The following is a 23,788-nucleotide window of genomic DNA, read 5'->3' as shown; positions in this document are numbered from 1 at the left end:
GTGCATTTGCTGCATCTTCCCTCAAGCCAAGAGTAAATATTTACACATGCCAGACTTGAGGACAACATCAAATTCTTCCTAACTTGTTGAGTAACCACCGTGAGGTTCAAAGGCTCTGAGGTCTCAACTTTCACACTCAGTGGACTGTGACTTGCAACGTAGGCTTTTGCACACTTTTCATTTGCTCCTAGAGAGACTTCCTTATGCCAAAAGGTGACTTGCCCATTCTATTCCATTAAGGAGTCATAACTGGCTCAGACCGCCTGTCCCAGATGACAAATCTTCTTTAATTTTGTTTTCATTCTTTACAAGGAGATTAAGAAACCTCCACTGAATAATAAAAGGTTATCAGGAGGCGCTCCCTGAATTCAGGCGCTTGATGTGCATTGATTAAGTTGAACTGAATTGAGGCCACTACTTGGAGGGAGATTGTTTTTCCAAGAAAGAGAAGAATAGCAGAGAATCCTTCTCTCTTTCGAAGAGAAGAAAGGAGCAACTCAACATGGCCTTCAGGTCTCAGGAAATTAATTTATAAAGCAGGCTGCATGCAATGCTGTTTGACTTAATTAGGAAGTAGTAAGGACACAGCAGCCACATGCTCAAATTTATAACCAAGTGTACAGAGAAAAATACTTGCCCCATTCTGCAGCTGTGCAAGGAGAAACGAAGGATTCCCCCCAAAAATAATTTGAAAACAGTCCTCCAAGAACTTTGTTAATTGTCTTATAAAGTTGTCACTCATTTGGATGTTTGGGGTAGTGAAAAGCTGATGTAGTGATTGAGTAATTACATTCCAAGTAAGGCTTTATGGCCCTTGAAAGAAGAGGTGAATGTACATTTCCAAGGTAACCCCATTCTCCATTAAGGACACAGTAGGTAGTCATTAAAGACAGCATTGACAACAGCTGTTCAACAATTCAGCAATTATTTGCTTTGTACCTATCATATGTAGGCTTCATATCAGTAGCTGAAGATGTAAAGACCCTGCCCTAACTTTAAAACACTAGTGGTCATATGATAAATATGTAACTAGTCTTGTCATCTCAGTTGATGACAACTCCATCCTTCCCATTGCTCAGGTTTTGACCTTGGAGTTTTGAGATTGCTTTGTACCTTTAACTCCTGTGTACCTTTAACTCCTTTGTAGCTTTAACTCACACACTATGTTCAATCCATCAACAAATCATATTTGTTCCAACTTCAAAAGATATCCAGAATCTAACCACATACTGCCACTTTCACTGCTCCCATTGGGGCCAAGCCACCAGCACCTCTCTCCTGGATTACTGCAATGATTTCCTAATCAATGGCACTGCTTCTGTCCTGTACACACTTCCCCCACCATCTCTTCTCAATGTACCAGCCAGAGTGCTCCTTTAAAAACATAAAGGCAGTAAGACGTCATTCCTCAGCTCAAAACCTCCAGTGTCTCCTGATGTCTCTGAGTCCAAGCCAAAGTCCTTATAATGGTTATATGGTCGTGTATGACCTAGTCTTGTTTAACCTTACCTAGGGATGTCCTCTGTGCTCACTCGGCAACAGCCACACTGCCTCCCTCTGTTCTTCCCTACTTCAAGGACTTGGCAATGGCTGTTCCCTCTGCCTGGAATGCTTTTCCCCTAAATAGCTTGTTATCTTGCTCTAGGATTCAAACATTTCAACTCTACTGTCCACATCTCACCCTTGGTATGCCAATTTGCCTTAGGCTGCTCTGATTTCTAGCAGCACTTATCACTATAACAGTATGGAGTTTTCTTATCTATCAGATTACTGTTTATTGCCTATTGTTTATTGTCCCACTAAAAAGTAATATCCGAGAAGATACAAATTTTTTTTTATCTGTTTTGTTCATTGTGCCTAGAACAGTGCCTGGCACATATTAAATAAGTGAGTGAGTGAATGAATGAATAGTGATAGCAAATGCCATAATGGAGTCATGTATAAATATCATACTTGATTAGCATACTTAGCTAAAAGGCTCACTGTCTATCTGTGCAGCTTCATGTAGACATTCCAAAATAGAGATATAGACTTTAATTCAATTCAACAAATACTCATTTACCCGCTCAATATGTCCAAATGCTTAGATTAAGGGCCTCTATACAGGTTGAATTCAGATAAATAAATAGAGTTCCTGCCTGGATATTACAAGAAAGAAAGTACATTCATTTCTTTTAAAGATTGACTGCCCAGCAAGACAGCTCTAATTTATTCTAGATCTGAGTGTAAGCCATGCTGCTCTTCATGGCTGGGAAGTGTTCTGTGTAAGGTGACCAGTTAAATCCCTTTCAGTCATGACTCTACTCTCCATGTCCTCTCTCTTTTAAATGGCAGTTAGGCAAATTTCACAATCACTTACAGCAATTTACAGAAAAATAAATTAAAGTGAGACTGGGCTGGGCATGGTGGCTCATGCCTGTAATCTCAGCACTTTGGGAGGCCAAGGTAGGAAGATTACTTGAGGCCAGGAGTTCAAGTCCAGCCTAGGCAACATAGTGAGACATCATCTCTATAAATAAGAAATAAAAATAAATAAAAAACAACTAGCTGCGCATAGTGGTGAGTGCCTATAGTCCCAGCTGCTCAGGCTGAGGTGGGAGGATCACTTGAGCCTGGGAGGTTGAAGCTGCAGTGGGCTGTGATCACACCACTGCACTCCAGCCTCAGTGACAGAGTGAGACCCTGTCCCAAAAATACAGGGAAGGGAACAATGGGGCTTGTGGGATGCAGGATGTGTGGGCAACGGAGGGCATCAGGAAAAATAGCTAAGGCATGCTGAGCTTAATACCTAGGTGATGGGTTGACAGGTACAGCAAATCACCATGGCACATGTTTACCCATGTAACAAACCCGCACATCTTGCACATGTACCCCAGAACTTTAAATTAATAAATAAATAAATAAATAATAAAATAAGATGGGACTGGGCTGAGCAAACTGTTGAAAATCAACACAGGGTCATCAGTATGTTGTGGTTTAAATATAAGGAATAGATATGAATTAATCATGCACCCGAGAAAAGGATAAAAAATCTGTATAGTATTGCTATTCTAGTAATGACTTGAGAAAAATACATGTCACCATAGAACCTTTTGCAATGAACAGGCATAATGAAATACTGAAAAAGTCTACCAGTGGTCTGCTACTGGTTAGAGCTGAAAACATAAACATTAAGTCAAGTAATGCTTCTAATAAAACATTTGCAAGTCAGTTCCCCACAGAACAGCTTTTTGAAAAGACTCAATGAGAGCAAGGATCTTATGCTAAACTTAGAGGATAAGTACTTTCAAAATTTGACTTGGGGCCTTTGTATTTTTTAAGATCCAGAGTAAAGCCCTGGATATAAAATAGTGCAGCTATACTACTTTTCAATCAATACTCGAGGGCGTATGTATGTAGGAGAAATACAATGGTGAATTTTGAGAGCCACTTATTTTATGAAAATCCATGACATCTGAAAGCTCTCCCTCCGCATGCCAGAGAAGGAAGGAAGTAGTATCTGGCCACTGCTCCACAGAACCAGAACTCGCAAGTAGCGAGGGATCCCATCTCACCTAAGTAGTTGTCATCGTCTGTTTCCCCTGAGAAACTGTGCTGCCGCACATCAATATTGGTAGCACCAGCTGGAATTCGGACCACAGTATTGTAACCTGAAAAGAATTTAGCAGAAATTCAGTACTCCACAGAATGGTTCACCTTCTCTAAGTATGGAAAAAAGTGGACAACAAAGGAATAGAACATAATTCTCATATAATTCTATTAGGTGCCTTCTAGTCGATGGATAATCCACCATAACAAGACCGATTTTTATGCTCGACATTAATATTTTTGCATATTACATGTGGTTAACAATTTTCAAACTTTGACCATATTCCTTCTCACGGTTCTTAGGAGCAGATTCTTACCATAATGTACTGTATTAAATGTTCCTGCCACTGTTTTGCATGAAGAATTATCGCCACCACAGACCCCACATTTATCTCTCCGGGCTTTTGAGTTTAAAACATGATCGCATCCAGCTTGCTTTTAAAAAGAAAAGATTTGAAATAAATGTAAGCATTATAGAGATTATAAAATGGCAAATAATGTGTTTCTTTTAATCATGTGCACTGAAAATGACAAGAAAGTCAAGTCCCTTAAAACTTGCAAAGGTTGAAAACTGAAATTATATACTGTCTTGCTATTTAAAATGTGGTCCTTGGACCAGCAGCCATGGGCACCTTTGATGTGGTCAGGAATGCAGAATTTCAGGACCCACCCAGATCTACTGGATCAGAGTTGGCATTTTAATAGGATTCCTCAGGTGCTTCATCTACAGATAAAAGTTTGAAAAGCACTAGTCTGTAAGTAAGCACAGTAATTTTTTAAAAAATTGCTTAGGAATGAAAAAAAAAAAGGGCATAGGTGAGAACTGTATCTAATTAAAGAGTTCATGCCCCATCTTAAGGGAGTAGCCGCTGTCCACTCCAGACTACTGCTGCCATGAGGGAACGGGAGCCCTGTGTTGACATTTTTTCCCAATTTTCCAAAGAAGCTGGAAAAATTGATTTTATGTAAAATCCCATAGGTTTAAATATTGGCTATGAATGCCAGCCACAGTATGACCATGGGCCTCCAGTTTGAGGCCTGAGGCTCCATCGAGTGGTCTCCTAAATTTCTCCCCATATTAACACAATGCAGCCATGTACACTAAACTCTGAAACATACACTGACAATGACCAGAAGACCAGAAGAACAGAGTCCACATTCTTGTCCGTTTTGTTCATTTGTGTGAACTAATCTTTGAGGAAAAACTCAACGTGTTGCTGTGAAATGGACAGACAAGGAAATCTGCAGTATAAGCTATTAGTCAGGGGGTGATGCGCTTAGGGGCTCTTTCAATCAAATCCTTCCAACCAGGAACTCCAATGTGCCATTGGACCACAGGCAAAAAAAGAAAAAACAACAACAACAACAACAACAACCAGAGGCATCATCTCAGAGCCCAACCGGGTTAGGAATAACTTTTGACTAACGAGAATGGTGAAATGGTATCTAGCCCCTGAGAAATCACTGCTCTGATGCTTTGCTGTTTCCCAGAAGTTTCTCAATTTCCCTTTCAAGAATAGTTAATTAACAGGAATGTCTCAGGTAGCAATGATCATGGTTAAAAATGTGAAGAGAAACTTGAGTGAGGCCAGCTCTTCTTCCTGACATATTTCTCGACCTCAGCTATTCAATCTACAAAATTTGCTGTCAGGAAGCATTTGGGAAGCATTTTCTTAAGCATTGAGGTTATAGCAAAGGAGTGTGTGTGTAAATGGTTATAATAAATTTTTAAGGAGAGGTTTTGTGCAAGACCCCCACAGAGACTGAAAATGTCAAGAAAAATCCAGGGCAACGGTTCCCAAACTTTGGCACTACATGCATCAGCAAAAAGTGATATTGATACTGTTGCTGATCCTGGGGCCACACTTTGAGAACCACTGACTCGGCAATAGTGCACAGATATTAGCAGTTGTTATTCTATCTAGGAAGCCACAAACCACAGGTTGGCAGCAGGAAAACACAGTGAAGAAAACACCATCTGGGACTTACCCGGCAAAGGCCCTGGACACAGATATCATTTGTGTCCTGGCCACAAGGAGTTCCATCTATCACTCTGTCTCGAAGCTGATAGTAGGCTGTGTTCCCTGCCACTCTGCAGAACAACTTGCACCGGTCCTTCATCAGAACTAGAGAGGAGAAACAATACAACTTGACTTTTGTGCCTGGCCTCGGTGCCAGCCAGCCAACGGTGGACAGATACACCAGACACACTTACTTCCACTGTATTTAGGGACCCAGCGCACATTGGGAAGCAGACCGTTGATGTTAAAATGCTTCCCGTCAAAGTGAGCACACTGCTCATCTCGGAAGTCTCGCTTCTGCTTGAGACATGGCTCCGTGTTGCAGGACTTAAATTTCATTCTACGTCCTACACAGTATTTTCCACCATTTTTTGGTCTGAAAAAAAAAATGTGAAGAGCACACACACTGTATTATCATGTTTTCCTCTGAATATCACTCCCTCATTCACGACATCCTGTCTTCTAGAGAAGTAAATCTAGGGTGGCAAATGACAGAGGAATGGGCAAGAGCTCTGAATCCTGGTTTTGCATCCTGCCTTCAATACCATGATGCGTATAACTTTGGGTAAGTCACTTGACCTCTGCAAGCTTCCCTTATATTTTCAAAATGGGATGTAGCTATCTTGTAGGCTGTTGTGAGAATCAATGTTAGAATGTACAGCTTAAAGTATGAGATACAAAGCCTGAATCTGAATCTATTAGGCCACTTTTTGTTCCTTTTCTTCCCAACATTCATGGTGCTTCAATGTTAAAAATGCAGAAGATGAAAGGTACCCAAGAGTAGTTTGGAATGCTCACTATCTTCCTTTTGTACCTGGACATATTCACAGGAGACCATCATAAACTTGTTCCCTCACACCTCCATTCATTCTGTCCCTCTACACCCTCTCTCCAGACAACCATTGTTTTTGCTTGTTTTGTTTCACAAATAAAATGGAATAATGGGAATGTGTTCATATTTTGACTAACTTAAGAGGAGAAGCAGGAAAGAGCATACTGGTTTCATTAGCTTTTGTGCGACGAGTGTATGGCATACGCCTTGCAAAGCATCACAGTGCAAATTTAATCTCGGCATGCAACCCTGTGCATGTATATTCCAGATGTGATCCAGAGAGTAAATTATACAACACATCTACTAGCAGTCAGCAGCATGCCAGATTCATCATGGAAACGGGAAGATCACAGAATCGTAGAACGTTGGGGCTCACTCACCCAGGGCTGAAACAGCTCGGGTTTCACAACTGCCCTAGGACACCCCTGCAACTGAAAGGACATTTTTCACCTTTTCTCCTTTAGAATGAATCTTTCAGAGTAATCTGGACTATAAAAAATGGGTTTTTGCCTGGTTTATTTCAAACAGGAGCTTTGGGGAACGAGAAATATATCTCTGCTCTTGAAATACAGAATGAGGGGTAGAAAGAGCTCTAGAGTCGGATCTCGCTTCCACTCTGGCCCTATCCTCACTGTGTGGCCGTAGACTAAGTTCTCAGTCTTCCTGAGCTTCAATTTTTCCCCTGCTCTACAATGAGTGCACATAGTAGATGCCATAAAATGTTAGCTGCTATGATACTACAGGTCAGCACTGCCCAATCTAATCTGATCCGATTCTGCAGTTAGCTTGAGCACCCACTCTGAGCACTGACGGAGGACTCAGTGCTGTTGCAGTGTGCCCAGGTCCCACAAAGGCCCTCCTGGAGAAGCTTGTCCTGATACTGTTATAAATGTACTTGTTTGATCAAACATTTGCAACATAAAGTAAGAGCAAGGGCTTTGCAGTTACAAGCAGGGGGTGGGGGCGGGGGTGACTGTGTGTAAGCTGTCTCACCTCCCTGGCCTCTATCTTCACATGTAAAACAGAGATGATGCTGTGTACCTAAAAGGCTTGTTGTGACTCTGAGGAACTTGATAAGAAGTCTGATCAACATTCACCATTATTTACCATAAGGAAGTCTGCATCGAGGGATGCAAAATGGCACATAACACAGTTGTGTCTACATCTGTCTGTTTCTGCGTTAAGCACAATTAAGCCCATATACTATAAATCTGCACTATTCATTCAACCTGGGAAATCTCCTTCATATCTTGTCCAAGGCTAGGGAAGATAAGGTGCTTTTATACCAAGCGACAGGACATTTAGAGAAGCACTTTGCCCGAAGGTCACACAGCTAACAAAGGAGGAGAGTCAGGACTGGAATCCAAGTCTCCCAGACTCCTCTGTGCACGTCTGCTACATATCCACATGCCGCGGTTCAGTCTTTTTACTCTTTTATTTTTCGGTGCCATTTAGCCATGCAGAATGGGTTTCCTAGATCCAAGCCCTTTTCTCAGTACCAAGGCACCCCAGTCTCATACATAAAATATCACAGATTACCCATCAATAATAGATCAGGACTTTATACCTGCTCAGGTGAAACTTGTTTTAAATGTGCTACAAGGAAGACCCCCTTCAATTTTTCCTCCATTTGAAATTATCTTTATGGAATCTTTTTAGATGTCCCAGCTGACTATGGTGGATCAATCATCTATTTATTGCCTGAAAGTAACTCATATTTCTTTCCCTTTGAACGTAAAGTTTTTTAAATTGATTTTTTTTGTTCTCTTACATAACACGTCTTAGCTGATTCTTGAAATTTATCAAATGCAGTAGTTCTTCTGACTGCAACTAGTTATTACTTATAGGTGGCTTCCCTTCAGATGGTAACAGTTTCCACCTTTGCTTGCTTTGACCACTATAACATGGCAAGTAGTATTTTGGGATTTATTTTTATAGAAAACATTTTTTATAAACACACAAAAAATACTATATGTGACAGGCAATACTCCTGATGGTTAGAAACATGGACTCTGGAAATAGAGGGTTTGAATCCCAGCCATGCCTCTTAATAATGATGCAATCTTAGGCGAGTTGCTTAATCTCGCCAAGGCTCCGTTTGCTCATCTGTAAAAGGGAGATGATACTAATATCTACTTTATAAAGCTGTAGTGAGGGTTAACTAGATTAATACATTCAAAGCACTTGCACAAAGTGTGGCTCACAGTAAGTGGTTAATAAAAGTTTAGCTATTACAAGATTTGGCAAACTATCATCCTGTGGGCCAAATCCAGCCCGCCACTGATTTTTGCATGGTTTGTGAGCTAAGAATAAGTTTTACATTTTAAAGGAATTGAAAAAAAATTTTAAAAAGAAAATGATTTGGGGACACATGTGAACTATGGGAAATTCAAATTTCCGTGTCCATAAATAAAGTTTTATTGGAACATAGCCACACCCACATTGTCTATGTTTCTCCGTGTATCAGTAAGGTTGAGTAATTGTCATGGAGACCACATAAACCTCAAAGCCTAAAATATTTACTATTTGGCCCTGATAGAAAAGGTTTCCTGATCCCTGGACTATTCTTGTCTCACTGTGCTACGTTCCAAATTCCGTCACTGACTGTGCTGAGAAGGGAGCCCAGCCCAACTCTTCCTGACCAGAAGCTCAAGACCTGGCCTCTCTTCCAGGCTGTCTCCCTTGAGACAGGCCTCTTTCCTTATCAAAATTTGGTCTGCAAGTTGATTTGCTTTTATAGTTGCAAGTTGATATGCCTTTTGTAAAGGCAGGTTACAATTTCTTCCTTAATTATTGACATGACTTTAACAAATATAAATTGGCCTTCTGAACTATGTATGTTTCCTCTCTCCTAGACAATGTGACTGCTGCCTGATTTACATGGACTCTGTAATAGAGAAAGCTTTAGCCAACCAAACTCATCTTTCGGCATGGAAAAAAAACATTTTATAATTTAATTATTTAGCTGAATAGGAGTATTTTTTCTAGGCAGGCAAATATTGAAAATAGTAGGAAACATAGCTTTAAAAAACAGTAACCACATTTCCCAACTATTAAGATCCTTTTAAAATACTGCATGTCAAATAGGGATAGGAAGGGTTTAAGGAAATTGCTAGAGTAATTACTATTCTGCACAGCCAAATTAGATCTTTCTTTCAAGCGCATATTACACAGCCACGCCTGTTAATACACAGAAAGGAAATTCAAGATGATGCATGACCAAAGCTATAAAGAAATTTTTGCAGAGGTCATCACAGGTACAGTCTATCCTCAAGGAAAGCTAAACTTTGGCCTGCAAAAGGGTTTGAACAGAAATCTCAACCTCTACATTTATGTACAATGAATTAGGGTAGGCAGATTCAGGGTTGGCACAAGACATTTCTAAAGATATAACAGGCAGCCCCAGAAGGTAGTGTGATTCCTATGCTTGGAGGTTTTTAAGAAGGGGCCTGATGGCCAATTATGGAGAATGCTGAAAGGCTATTCAAAGATTAGATGGGATGGGGTGGGAGCTGTACCAGCCCATCTTTAATGATCTTTCCAAATGGGGCAGTCTATGAAACTGGATTCTTTTATTTATTCATTAGTTAATGGCTCTTCCACAGTAACCAATTCTTAACATTTCGAAACAACTTCATCCAAACTGAGTGCCTCAAAAAGAGCCTTGCTGTAATTCCTTACAGCCAAACGAGAAATTCATTTTTTTTGGATGAAATAGACACATGTCTTGAATATGTTTTTAAAGTAAGATTTCATAAGCAGTTGCCATGGAGAGAGCTTAAGGGGGAAATATCTAGTTCACAATCTTTTTTTCCTCAAATCTGAGTTTATTATTCTTAAATTTTAACCTATCTCCTAATTTAAAAGTAAAATAGAAGCACTGGAAAAAGAAAATGCTGTGCCTTTCCTAAGGAACTGACACGATTTTTGTTTTTGATGGACTGTAACAATTCTGTGTACCATTTTGTTTCAACCACAAGGAAGCTCTGAGCCAAATTTTGAGCACAAAACAAGTATAGGGCCCAAAAGCCGGAAAATACATCTTCTAGTTCCAAAGCTCAGTCTGGTTTTGGTACTGGTAAGTTTTGTTTTGGTGGTTCTGATTTTAAATTTTACTCTATTACACACGTCTTATAGGCCGGGTGACCATATAATTAATTGCCCAATCAAGAACGTTCTGAGAGTGAAAATGGGAGCTATTAATAACTCCTTCAGGGCAACAGATAGAATGAGGGACTGTCCTTGCAAACCAGAACTATGATCACCTTATCTGTAGGGCATGGATCAAAACCGAGATTAAAAAATAAAGCACTTAAAGACAAAATGAGGGCCCCACCTGTAACACCATATATACTAGTTGAGACCAAAATATCTTGTGACCAAAATTAGAAAGCATATGGTTTCTACAGCTTGCTTGTGGAGTAGAGCTTCATCTCATGAACATGGCAAGGCTACTTCTCTTTTTTGGCTTTTATGCTTTCAGGGGGGAAAAAAACTCTTAAGAATATAGTATCAAGTCTCTGGATGCTAAATAAATACACTCTTGAATCAGATAAATATTGTGAACAAAGAAAAAAACAATCCAGTGTCCTTAATAGAGACACACCTTGTACCTTGGATTCTAAAAACACAGCTCGCCACTATATCGTAAGGGCTCGTCGAACTGAAAAAAGGCATATTCCCAGTGAGGGGGGCAGCTGTTCCCCTCAAACTCCTTGAGAAGCGTGACAGCAACCACTTCTACGTTCTACATAATGAACCATCTGCTCTGTGAATTTCTCTGAACAAGCTTTTAAACTGAGATTTGGATCTGATTTTCCCTTTTCTGTGTTCCTTTCTCTTTTCAAATTGACTCCCCCAGAGCCATTGTAACCCCCGTATTCAGAGGCAGTCTCCTTCCTCAATTAACAGGGACATCCTAAAGTGCAAATAACTTGGAGGAGTTTTAATGAAATGATGTCAGTGCTGACACTCAACTAGGTGGATTTTTTTTTTTTTTTTAAACTCTCATAGCAAACAGCAGGGACAAGGACCTCTAATTGAGGTCTTTAATGATCGGTTCTTAACTTCTGAATGTGAGGATCTTTGTTGCACTTTGAAGCTCAAGATCCTTTTCTGCTGAGATCTTTACACTGGGTGATTTTCTTTGTCTATCCCATTCCAATTATGCGGTGATTTATCTCTCTCCATTTTTCACATTACTTCTAGAATTGCTCAAGACTTAAAAAAGTAATATTTTTAAAAAAAGGCCAAACACTTCTTTTGAATGGAATATTCTTGAGTCAAAAATGTTTAAAGTGCTGATAAAGTGGTCACTGTTTGCAATATCCATACCCTCATGATAGCATTTACTTTAAACTAACAGCTTTGCTCAATGTAGCTACCAAACAGTTTTTAATATGTAAAAAATTCATCGTATTAGTTGTTACGATACAAGGTTTTCTTTTAAAGCTTCAACAATACAAGCAACAAGGAGGTATAGCTGAGCTTAAAAAGCAGTATGAGCCTTCTTTTATATTATATGATACTTATTTTATATTATATGGTACTTATTTCATATAATACGTATTTACATCCACAATCTTTTCTAACAGTCTGAAACGACACACACGGAATTATTTTTCAGTGATTACTTCTCATGGTGAGTAGGCAGGAAGTAGGAATAGTGTGACAACTTCTAAAATATTCTGTATGTTTGTGTCTGATTTTTTAAGCATGATCTATATACTAATATTTAAAAAAACTAATTCAAAATATAGGCTATACGGAAAATCTAAGGCTTATTCACTTTTATCCATAGCTACAGTGTTAGTTTTATGGAACAGAGTCAATATCTCACAGCCCTTTAGTTATCTTCCTTGTTGACCACTACATGGACATGAAATAAGGTTGGGTTATGAACAAAAATGAGTTAAAGTAAGTTAATCCTCATCTGTGATTTGTAGTACAGAGTATTTAGATCAGGGCTTGCAAACCAGTTGCCTACAGCTATGTTCTTTTTGATTCACACAATTCAGATTTTTCATAGAAAAGATTTGGAAGCTTTGCCAATATTAGACTCTTTTCTTACCTCCAAACAATCAGCCAGACCTGAGTAGTGCCCTGCACTTGGTCTCTACAATACAACTATTGTATTACCCCAGCCTACTTAGTTCCTTTACTTCACCTGTTTGCTTCTCAGTACAATAGAGTTTGCTATCCGTGTTCTAAGCTATTAAAAATAAATGAGACTGCTAGGGGAAATCATTTTACAAAATCCCAGAGCAGCTAGGGTCTTAAAAGTGGTTGTTGGTTTTTACATCAAAAAATTATCCCTATAGATTTCTTGGTTCCCAGCCTAAACAGGGTTCCATGGCAAGTCTGAGAAAGTGCCATACAAACTATTACTTACTTTTACTAGCTATTATTTTCTATTCCTTTTCAACTATGTATGTCTTAGATCTATGTAAAATTGGATGTCATTTTTCATAATGAAGACAGCAATTTATTATCTATAAACAGCCTTCCCCCACCCTCCACCCTGCCCATGTCTGCTATGACAAATGCTGGGGGAAAACGTCCGTGGACTTTATTGAAACACGTCAGTCCTAACAAGGTTAGGCTGGTAGAGGTTGCCATGGTCACACAGCGAGAATTATTCTGAAAGGCAAGAGACTCCCTATCTGTAAAATGTCAGGTTGTGGGATGGGGACCTCAGCTGTCTCACCTGTAATACAACTAGATTGATTAAAAAAGTAATTCCCTATCACAGAACACATTATTGGTGGGAAAAAAATAAAAAAAAATAAAAAGTAATTCTTGATTTGGGGTCCCAAGCCCCTTGAGGTCTAACTAGAAGGAATATATTACTCTACAAACTGGATGAAAATGTCCAATTTTTTTGTTTCCATGTGAAAATCTATCTAGTCATTCCATTAGTGTGCTATCTTAAGCTCTGAGTGTAGCGGGGAGAGTGAGACCTGCCTGATTGTCAACACCGGGAAACAGACCGACCACAAAACCATCATCTGTTTGGTAGATGAAACTTTGAATAACAAAGGATCTTGAGAGAAAACAGTAATACAGGGGGAAGTGCCTGGGAATAGACTTTGGGTACCGTGGGTCTAAGCAGCCCTTGAAGTTTATGTTCTTTCTCAGCTCTCTAACTTGGAAAGTGCTCTTCATCCACCAAAATTATTCCCTTTAGGAATTTCGTGTTCCTGCCATGGCAGTAATAACAGTTACACATTCTAGGACTTACTCTGGTCTGTTGCACTCTCGAATGGCTGTTTTGATGCCCCCTCCACATGTTCTGGAGCAGGTTCCAAAGGGACTCCAACTTCCCCAGGATCCATCTGTCACGGGGACATCCATTTCTTTGGGAACACAAAATCCATACTTGCAGTGCTGTATTTAATAAGGGGAATAGTGAGGGAGACTTGGCGCTGTGAGTTGTTACAGGACTGGCTGTCCTTTTAAACACACCATACTGTAATTCTTTTCCATGTGTGGGTTTGAAATGCTGCAGGTTCATCACCTATATGAATAATGGAAACTATAGGGATTTGAATCTCACACTTAGTCATTTGAGGCTGGGTCTTCCTTTACAGCTTGCTTGAATAAAACTGGCCAGTGACTGGCCCCAGGCTGACAGGGTAACTCCAATGGCAAGCTTCAAACCGCTCAATTAGTTTACTTGGAAAAACCAGGAGTGGAAATGGGAAGGGTGGTTATATAGACAGGGCCAAAATGAGTTATAAGATTTGCATAGTGAATTTCCCTCAACAAGGCCTGGAGAAGTTACAAGTCTGGTAAACTATAATGCTTTATTGCTCCCAATTTTAATTATATTGGAGAGTTATAATTATAAAAGCGAGTTACATGATTCCTATAAACACACTCCAGGAAAGCTGTCAGGATGAGACAAAAGCAAAACGGACACACTACAGAGAGCCCTAAACTTTATGACTTGTTTGTTACTAACGGTTTCAGATTCTCCAGCCTGGAGCAGGAAGAAGGCAATGACGTTTAAAAAACAATAATAAAACAAAATAAAACTCCTCAGCAGGACAAGGGAGGAGAGAAGCCATTCCAACCCTCTGCCATTGTTGGGGTGTGAAGCCCTGACACAAAGCCGAGGTCACTGAGCAGTGGACAAAGGAACAGTGGCGGCAGTGGCCACAGGAGGGTGACGTCCCGCGGCTCGCTCAGATCTCTGAAGCGGAGCTGGTGGCTGCTGTCGTGATTTATCCCCAGGGAGGACACAGCCACCAAGAGGGGAGAGGCAGAGAGGTCTGAAGGCCAGGGGGTGTCGCAGTATGCAGGGAAGGTGGAAAAAGAAGAGGTAGGTGAAGGTCTCAGTGGGAATGGCAGGCCCCACCCCCACACGAGGCTTGGTAAACAATTATTTAAACAGTGCAATTAAGCTTTCTCCAGTCTGCCTGGCCTCCGCCCTTGTAATTATCCTCTTACAGTATCTGAGGGCACGTCCCTTTCCCTGGGCTGTTTGGCTGAGGCTTAACACGTTCCGCATCTGAACCTTGGGTGACTCAGGACCCATGAAATGCGCACTGAGGCAGCGGGGACTACATCACTCTCTGGAAATCACTTTATATGTATCTTTACAGTGGTTGTGAACATTTCTTAGAAAATATACATATAAAAATAAATGAACAGATGGACAGCTTTGTCTAGAGTACCTCTGTCCAGTAGACACAGAACATGAACCACACATATAATTTAAGAATTTCTAAAGTTACATAAAAAAACTAAAAAACAAATTAATTTTAATATATTTTATTTAGCCCAGTCTATCTAAAACATTGTTATTTGTACATGTAGTCAACATAACATTACTCAAGAATTTTTGTTTGTTTGTTTTTTTGAGACAGAGTCTTCCTCTGTCACCCAGGCTGGAGTGCAGTGGTGCAATCATGGCTCACTGCAGCCTCAACCTCCCAGGCTTAAGTGATCCTCCCAAGTAGCTGAGACCACAGGCGTATGCCACCATGCTCAGCTAAATTTTTTTATCTTTTATAGAGACAGTTAGGGGTGTGGGTCTTAGTATGTTGCCCAGGCTAATCTCAAACTCCAACACTCAAGCAATCTGCGCTCCTTGGCCTCCCAAAGTGCTGGGATTACAGGCATGAGCCACCACACCTGGCTTACTAATTAGATTTTTTAATGATTTTTTTTTTTCATACTAAGTCTTCAAATCCTGGGATGTATTTTTTACCTAAGCACATCTCAGTTCATGCCGACATTTTAACATAGCCACAAGTGGCTGGTGGCCACCATATTGGACAGAGCAGGTCTAGACAGACAAAACTTAACAAAATATAACAGGTCTCACTGGGACTGGTAACTCTTCTACAAAATAACTCTGTGGCCTTGGGTGAGTCCTTAAAGTTTGTTTCCACAACCAAAAAATGGGGACCTACTGGCCAAAATTATTTGGAGTATAACATGGGACAAAGTATGTAAAATACTTAGTATACAACTTAGCACATAGGGGACCCCACTTAAATAATAGTGGCAATGACAATGGCAAACAGGTACACTGCACTTAATATTTGTCAGGCACTGTTCTAAGCATTATATATACAAACTTAGTCCTCACAACACACTATGAAGTAGGTACTATTATTACTTCCATTTTTACGGAAGAAAATGAAGGGACAGAGGGGTTAATGCCAAACATCACTAAGAGGCAGGAATGGTACTGAAGCATAGACAAGACTTAACAGTGCATACTCTTAACTGGGACACATGCTGCCTCTTAACTGTGAGCAAAGGGGACAATTTCTGACATCTAAATAAGGACTGAAGTTTTCACCAAAAGTAAGATTAATGAGATGGCTAGGTGAGACTCAGACTCCAGATTATTCACTCAATATCCATCCTCCTCTTTATCTTGGCAATAGAACCTATATTTTCCAAAGTTTCCCTACGGATAGAGGTGGTCAGAGAGACGTTAGCAGAATTCACTGGGTAGGATTCCTGAAGAGGCCCTTTGAACTCTTTGGCTTCATTCTGCAGGGAAGTCAGACTCCACGGCTGGAACTACCACAGCCATTTTGTACCTTGAGGACAAAACTAAGGAGTTTTCTGCAAATATATTTTTTCTCTCTTAACACTTCAGACTTCAGTTTCTAGATCTCTTTATTCTATAGATTTTACTTCCACACGAGAGCAAATTCCAAATGACCACTCTTCTCATTAAGCATTACTATAAACCTCAGAACAAAACAAGGGGGTAGGTTTATCAGAGTGCTACCATTTAGCACTGCACTCAAATGTTCTCATAGTTGCTTTTTAAAAGAAAACTTCTAATTCAAAACTGATATGGAAATTAAATATTTCTTAGTGATATGACCATTGACAGGTGTCCAAAAGAGAAGAAGAACTTCAGAGGAATATGAAAAGTATCTGATAAGACAGATGCTGGGAATGGGGGCTGTTTGGGAAACATGCACCAAGATAATCTATTTTACCAGGCAAATTCTACAAATAATAATCACACAGCAAAATTACTATTACATTATAAGAAAACATTAAGTGGCTGGTAAAATAAGAGCCAAAATAAAGTCAGCCTTTATTTAAAATATCCAAAACCATTTAAATAATATTTTATACAAATGTATCTTTTTAAGAGGTTGGAATGGGGACTTGGAGGTTGATTTTGTCCAAATGAAACTTGAAACAAGAGTTTCAAACCTCAGACTCACAAATAATGTTAAAACGAAAATGCTAATGGACTTAAGAGAGTGGAGAAAATAAAGAGACATTAGTGAGTCATTCATCAAAATAACATTGTGTCAGCAGACCAAGACAGATTACTGCTGCAGGAGCAGAACAGAAAAAAGAAAAAACATTAACCCAGCAGCCAAGGGAGGCAGAATGTGCTAGCATATAGAGAAAAGGCACATACTGGCAACTCTATGAAAAAGAAACAAAGCAAAAAACTCAAAGAATTTCTATGCCAACATATTCACCTTCTTTGGCATTTCTAGAATGTGTAAATACTCTTCAGGATATTTATATACATCTACATCTTTAATAAAAGCTGCTAGACATGGCCACTTTTCTAAAACAACTAAAAATGGACCTATCATTTTCTCTGCACAGTTCTTCTCCAAAAGCATCCTAAGCCTGCCTTGGGAAGGCTCCTGCTCTTGCTATAAGCACACCCGCTTGCTTGGGTTTCGCAGGAGCAGGATCTGCTGAAAGCTTCCCCAAAGCTCCCCATCCCTCAGGAGATAGAAGATTACCCTACAATCCCTCCTCTTCTGCAAAAACAGAAGATTGGGAAAAGACACAATTGACATCCTCCAAGTTATTCTGCATTCCAGAATTGGTTGGGTAATCATACTACTATCTGGAGCTTGATAGCACGTTCATAACAATTTTTCTTTGTTGTGTTTCTTTTGCAGCAATAACATGTGTCAGAAATAGACACAGTGGGTGGGTCCATCAGGTTAAGAACCACAACTAAATACCAGTTATTTCACTGAGATCAAACAGATTCAACTTAAGTAATATAATGGGCTGGTTCTAACCCAAGCCAACTAACCAAGTTGTCAAATAGGTGTCATGTTTATTGTCATCTCCTACCAACTGGTAGCAGTTGTTTGGGTCTTTGTGTTTAGAAGGACTCTGAGGCCACATCTTGATTTTGTAAGAATGAGTGTCATATTCAATTTTTAATGGCTGCCATAGATTCTCAGACAAAAATATGATTTTGTGGCCACCAATCCACGAAGTTACATGTCCTGCAAAGATTCAACATGTCTTGCAAAGATTCACTCTTTGGCCAGAGATATACTTCCCTTAAAACCAACGAAAGCTCTAGAAGCTATTACGCTTGTATCTGTATAAACTTTTTGTTAGGTTGCTATTGAGGAAAGTTGTATTCTCAATTGATGAGGTCCCAGCCACAGAGAAATGAGAACATGAGCTGACTCTGTTGCCAATTTAAGTCAAATACAAAAGTATCTTCATTATAAGTTTTTATTTTTGCATTGGACTTTATATTTTTAAACTTTCATATCCTCATGATCTTTTAACACTGAAAAAACCACTAGTCTTCCTCTTTGACCATCAGAAACTGGAGGAGCTCAGTGAGCTTGAGTTAGGGCCACTCCAGCAGGCCCTGCTGCCGCTTCAGACAAAGCAGTAGAGGAAATGAGGGTGGGGAGGGGCTGCACCAAATGATCTGAGTGACTGTGGACAAATCACTCATTGTGAGACAAGAAACTGAGAAGTTTCTTGTCTATAAGATGAGGGAACAGGGAATTAAGTTCCATCATCTTTTAGCACCTCTTCCACAGAAACATTCTGGGTGCTACTGATTCTATAAGGTAAAGCAGAGGAAAAGGAAATGAGATGAGAATAAATTATTAAAAGTAAGTAAAGTGGACAATGGAAAGAAGAGAGAAAAAAGGGAAAAATATATATAAGGACAACAAAACACTCAGAAATATCATTCAGAGATTGTATCCTTGGTAAATTACAGATAGAATGCCAATTTCCACGTGTATTTTTTTTAAATCAGGATTTATATCTAAAATTTTTTGTAACCAAATTTTTGGGCTGACGATGGTATCACTAACATGCCACCATTTTTTTCTAGATGCACACTAGGTACAGAAGGTTAAGTTAATCATACTCCTAGGTGCATGAGACACTGTTACCATTGGGCCACAAAAGTAGCAGATTTTGTTTAGCTATTAACAAATCAGTAGGAACAATTATAACCAGCTCATGAGAACTTGGATTTGGATATATCCTGAATGACATTATAGCTCCTTAAAGGGAATAATGCCAGTTGGCAAAAGCCTGGTATCACTGTAGTACCTGCAATAGATGTACTATCTTCTGTATTTCCTTGGTCCTAAACTGTTTCATCAACTTACCGATAGCTTTCCAGTGCCATCCCCAAAAGAGAAGAAAAAGAAACACAGTCTCACATTAAATGTTCCCATAGGCACACTGGAATTTTAGAAATGTTTAAATGAGAGAAAGTCTTAAGTTGAGAGAATGTCTTAATATTGAAGCATTAATGATAGGTATACTCTCTGGTATCAGCATTATGCTATAATCTAAGTTTCACAATTTTTAATTGTCTAACTTCTAAACGTCTGTCCTCTAAAAAATATTACGCATGCTAAAACAGACTGCATTGTCTTATATTCTAAACATCGGTGTCTGATCATACACCCAAAATCTTGCACATTTCTGCCCTAAGACAGAAGGACAGAACAGGGCATTACTTGCCTTTCCAGGCTCGCACTCCGTCCCATCGGCCCAGGGTGTGTGCTGAGTCCGGCAGCCTTTGTGTACTCCATTGACATTATTGCACCAGAGCCGTCTACACTGCATCTGCTCAATTCAAGGAAATGGCAATTGAGTGACAAGTGATTTATTTGGCAGAATCAAACAAGGCAAAGCTTGCTTTCAATTAATGTTTCGCCAATGACATAAAGTAAGTGGGGAAGGAAATTCTTTTCTTGGTATGATAAATGCTAAAATATTTCAAGAGATATAGACAGCAGCCCATAAAACACATTTCTATCCCTAGTAATGGATACCCATATTCCCACCACCAAGCTAAGGAAAGAAAACTTCACAGGCACAGCTGAAGGCCCTATGTACTCATCGTCGGTCCCTTTCCCTTCCTTTTCTTTTATTTATTTATTTATTTATTTAGAGACAGAATCTCGCTCTTTTGCCCAGGCCGTAGTGCAGTGGCGCTATCTCAGCTCATTGCAAGCTCTGCCTCCTGGGTTCACGCCATTCTCCTGCCTCAGCCTCCCGAGTAGCTGGGACTACAGGTGCCCGCCACTGCGCCCGGCTAATTTTTTGTATTTTTTTAGTAGAGACGGGGTTTCACCGTGTTAGCCAGGATGGTCTCGATCTCCTGACCTCGTGATCCGCCCGCCTCGGCCTCCCAAAGTGCTGGGATTACAGGCGTGAGCCACCGCGCCCGGCCTCCCTTCCTTTTCTTATCAGAAGTGACCACAGTCCTGAGTAGTGTTCATCACTACATCATTCCTAACACTTTTACTACAAACGCATATAAATCTCCAGTAATAGACAGCATTTAAGCTTTACAACTGCACCATACTGACATATCCTACAACTTGCTTTCTTCCTCCTCTAAACACTCTGTTTTCTAGATTTATTCCATTTGCTATATTTAGCTCTATTTCAGGGCACAATTTTAAAAGATTTTTTTTAATCTTTCCTCATTATTAAAATAAACCACACAGTAGAAAAGTTGCACAAGTATTTAAAGTTTATTTTTTTAAATAGAAAAAGTTTCAAACTACCCAGTCTTTTCTGTAGCTTTTTCTCCCCTTTTAGAGTTGAGATCATACTTTATAAAATTGTTTATCTTGTTGTCTTAAAATTATATCAGGAGCATGTTCCCAGATGTAGATCATTTTCAACTGCTATAAAAGGGAGACCCTATAATTTCTTTAACCTTTCTTTTGCTTGGCATTTCAATGACTCCTAATTTTTCCTATCATGAATAACACAAAAACAAATATTGCCATGAATCAAGTTTACTCAAAATTTCATTATTATTTCCATGGAATACTACTGTACTTCTCAATTCACCAGGCAATCTCTGAAGACACTCCCAGCAAAAGAAACACACACACGCCACCCCAAAGAGACAGAATGGGCCACCCCATAGAAGCACAGTTCTGCTCATCTGCAACCTGATAACTGCTAGATGATATCACTGGCCCAAACATCCATAACACATGCAGCAAAACCATCACACAGCCATCCCAGCTGAGGCCCCACCAGAAATGATTTCAAGCCCCAGGTGGTCACAGGATGCTACCTTGACAAGCTAAAACACAGAAACATGTTTGTCTCATGAATTACCTCTTCCGAATCTAGAAGAGTCCCTATAATTTAGGGCCCCTGGACAAATTGAAGGGCATTACAGGCAACAAGGAGAGAAAAAAGCTGAGCTCTGTAATTCCCAACTCTGTAACCTTGCTGCCTTTGAGCCTCACTTTCACTTGTAAAATGAAAGTGATGATGGCAGCTCCCTTTTGGACTGTCATGAGGATGAAATGAGAAAGTGCAGGTAAAGCACTATTTAACACTGAGCAGTAGTACTGTTGTGTCATCCTCATAATTATTATGATCCCTAATATGCAATTTTACTCTCAGCTTTTCCTTGGGTAGTTTATATTTGAGTTAGAATCCAAAGGAAAACTATGAATAAAAAGAAGTGCAGAATCAGTAGATGAGGGCAGAAGTGACCCTCCTACACTTACCATATATGGGCACACCTGAGAACCTGGTCCAAAAATCAGTTCACATTGTTTATTCACGTTGTAAAGGATGCCTGGCAGTTGGACAGGCAAAGGGTAGGGTCTGGATTCAGGTTCGTTAAGCAAACACTCACCATAACCAGTGCTACGGAAACACACAGAAAAACACAGATGGTGAGAATGGTGGCTGTCAAGGTCTCCTCCAGGTAACAGTAAAGGCCACCCCACCAATGTAATGGTAGAGAGGACAGTTACTTTTTTTTTTTTGAGACGGAGTCTCGCTCTGTCACCCAGCCTGGAGTGCAGTGGTTCGATCTCAGCTCATTGGAAGCTCCGCCTCCCGGGTTCACGCCATTCTCCTGCCTCAGCCTCCCAAGTAGCTGGGACTACAGGCACCTGCCACCACGCCTGACTAATTTTTTTTTGTATTTTTAGTAGAGACAGGGTTTCACCATGTTAGCCAGGATGGTCTCGATCTCCTGACCTCATGATCCACCTGCCTCGGCCTCCCAAAGTGCTGGGATTACAGGCGTGAGCCACCACGCCCGGCCGACAGTTACTTTTTAACATGTGCTTTATTCTTTATATTCAAGATTAAATCCAGATACTGAAGTTACATTTTTTGCTGTTTACTTTGTAGAACCACATGCAATGAATACAACATAGCCAGTAGGAAATATACACCTGTTACAACGTTGATCACACTTCACAGCAATTATCTGTTTATGTTTGACTATCTTTCCCAATAGACTGTAAGCTTTCTAAGGGCAAAGATAGTGTCTTTTTCATTGAAGCACAGGGCCCTGTTCATGACAACAGGTGATTAGTAAATGTTTGCTGAAGGGATGCGTGAGCGAATCAATGACTCATGGAAAGAAAACACCTTACACCATCTGGTTAAAAAGAAAAACAGCAACCGTCTGGTTCTTTCCATTTTCAGCAAACACCTCTCCCGGAAAATTCACACCCATTGAGTTCTGATTAATAAAGCCTCCTCTTCCCTGTGGTTGCAGAAATATACACCGAGTGACTCTGGGACAATCACTTAACCTTTCATACTTCTGAGCGAGAAGAGCAATAAATCTGTGACACAGGGGCATTGTATAATGTAATTGGATCTTTGAGCAACCTAGCAGGAAGCTTAAAAAACAAAACAAGAAAAGAAAGGAAATTGGAAAAAAGAGAAAAGGGAGAGGGAAGAGGCGGAGAGGAAGAGTGACGCAGAGAGACAATGTCCTCAATTCAACAGTGCGGGAGCTGCTGTAATTTCCACTCATCCATGGAATCTGCTTTGGGATCATCTCACTACCCCACCCCTTTTCAGGCCAAAATGACCAAATTAGAAGTGCATAAATATCTGTGGCCTTCATCAAGAAATCACATTCATAGTCCCTCTCCTAATGTCTGAACAAATCTCAAAACTTTACCCAAAATGAAGCACCATTTCCATACCCTCTTTAAGACTCCAACCTTTTCTTTAGCTCAGTCTGTAATCTTCTAAACTCTGTCAAGGATATGAACTACACAGATGTCAGAGAGCATTTTCTCTCTTTTTTTTTTTCTTTTTTGCCTTCTCCAAGGAATGTCAACAAAAATAATTCAAAAGGAATGTTTGACTTTATATTGTCTTTCCCACAATCAGTTCACTACATGTCGGCCAGGCACTAGAAGTTTGTGCTAAAAGAATGTTCAAGTCTTACTCTAAAAACTCAGTGATATATTTTCGACTACACTTTGACCACATCCAGGGGTTGGTGTAGAAGTTCAGTGTTGGAGCCATGACATGCTGGGGACTCTTAACTCCTTCTTCTTTGCATTTGTTGTTGTCATCATGAGGCATGTTAAACCTAAAGCCAATGAGACAATGATGAGAATGTCAATAAACACCAAGGGATCATGCTGTTCTAATTGCTTCAGGAATGCATCTATCTAAGAGAAAAAAATTTAACTGCATTTTGGATAAGAATCTGAACCCTGGTAAGCAGAACAAAATGTAAGACAATTCAAGATAGAGTGTAGATTAAAATATAATTCTCACCCAACTTAATACGAAGTGTAAATGCATAAAACGT

At 39.9% G+C, this 23,788-nt stretch overlaps 1 protein-coding gene across 1 annotated transcript in view; it reads right to left on the bottom strand.

The window, feature by feature from the left end:
* ADAMTS9 (ADAM metallopeptidase with thrombospondin type 1 motif 9) overlaps positions 1–23,788 on the bottom strand; it is a 174,705-nt gene that overhangs the window by 114,114 nt on the left and 36,803 nt on the right. Inside the window, exons 9-16 of the mRNA XM_003273663.4 lie at positions 23,417–23,563; positions 21,720–21,861; positions 19,696–19,800; positions 13,682–13,827; positions 5,804–5,985; positions 5,578–5,714; positions 3,906–4,023; positions 3,555–3,650 (exon numbers count right to left, since the gene is read on the bottom strand). Coding sequence (XP_003273711.1) covers positions 3,555–3,650; positions 3,906–4,023; positions 5,578–5,714; positions 5,804–5,985; positions 13,682–13,827; positions 19,696–19,800; positions 21,720–21,861; positions 23,417–23,563 — 1,073 coding nt within the window. The remainder of the gene's footprint in view (positions 1–3,554; positions 3,651–3,905; positions 4,024–5,577; positions 5,715–5,803; positions 5,986–13,681; positions 13,828–19,695; positions 19,801–21,719; positions 21,862–23,416; positions 23,564–23,788) is intronic.

Source organism: Nomascus leucogenys, chromosome 21, assembly GCF_006542625.1.
Source record: "Nomascus leucogenys isolate Asia chromosome 21, Asia_NLE_v1, whole genome shotgun sequence".
Taxonomy (NCBI): Eukaryota; Metazoa; Chordata; class Mammalia; order Primates; family Hylobatidae; genus Nomascus; species Nomascus leucogenys.
The sequence above is the reverse complement of the archived record's forward strand: the minus strand, read 5'-3'. Positions and strand labels throughout refer to the sequence as shown.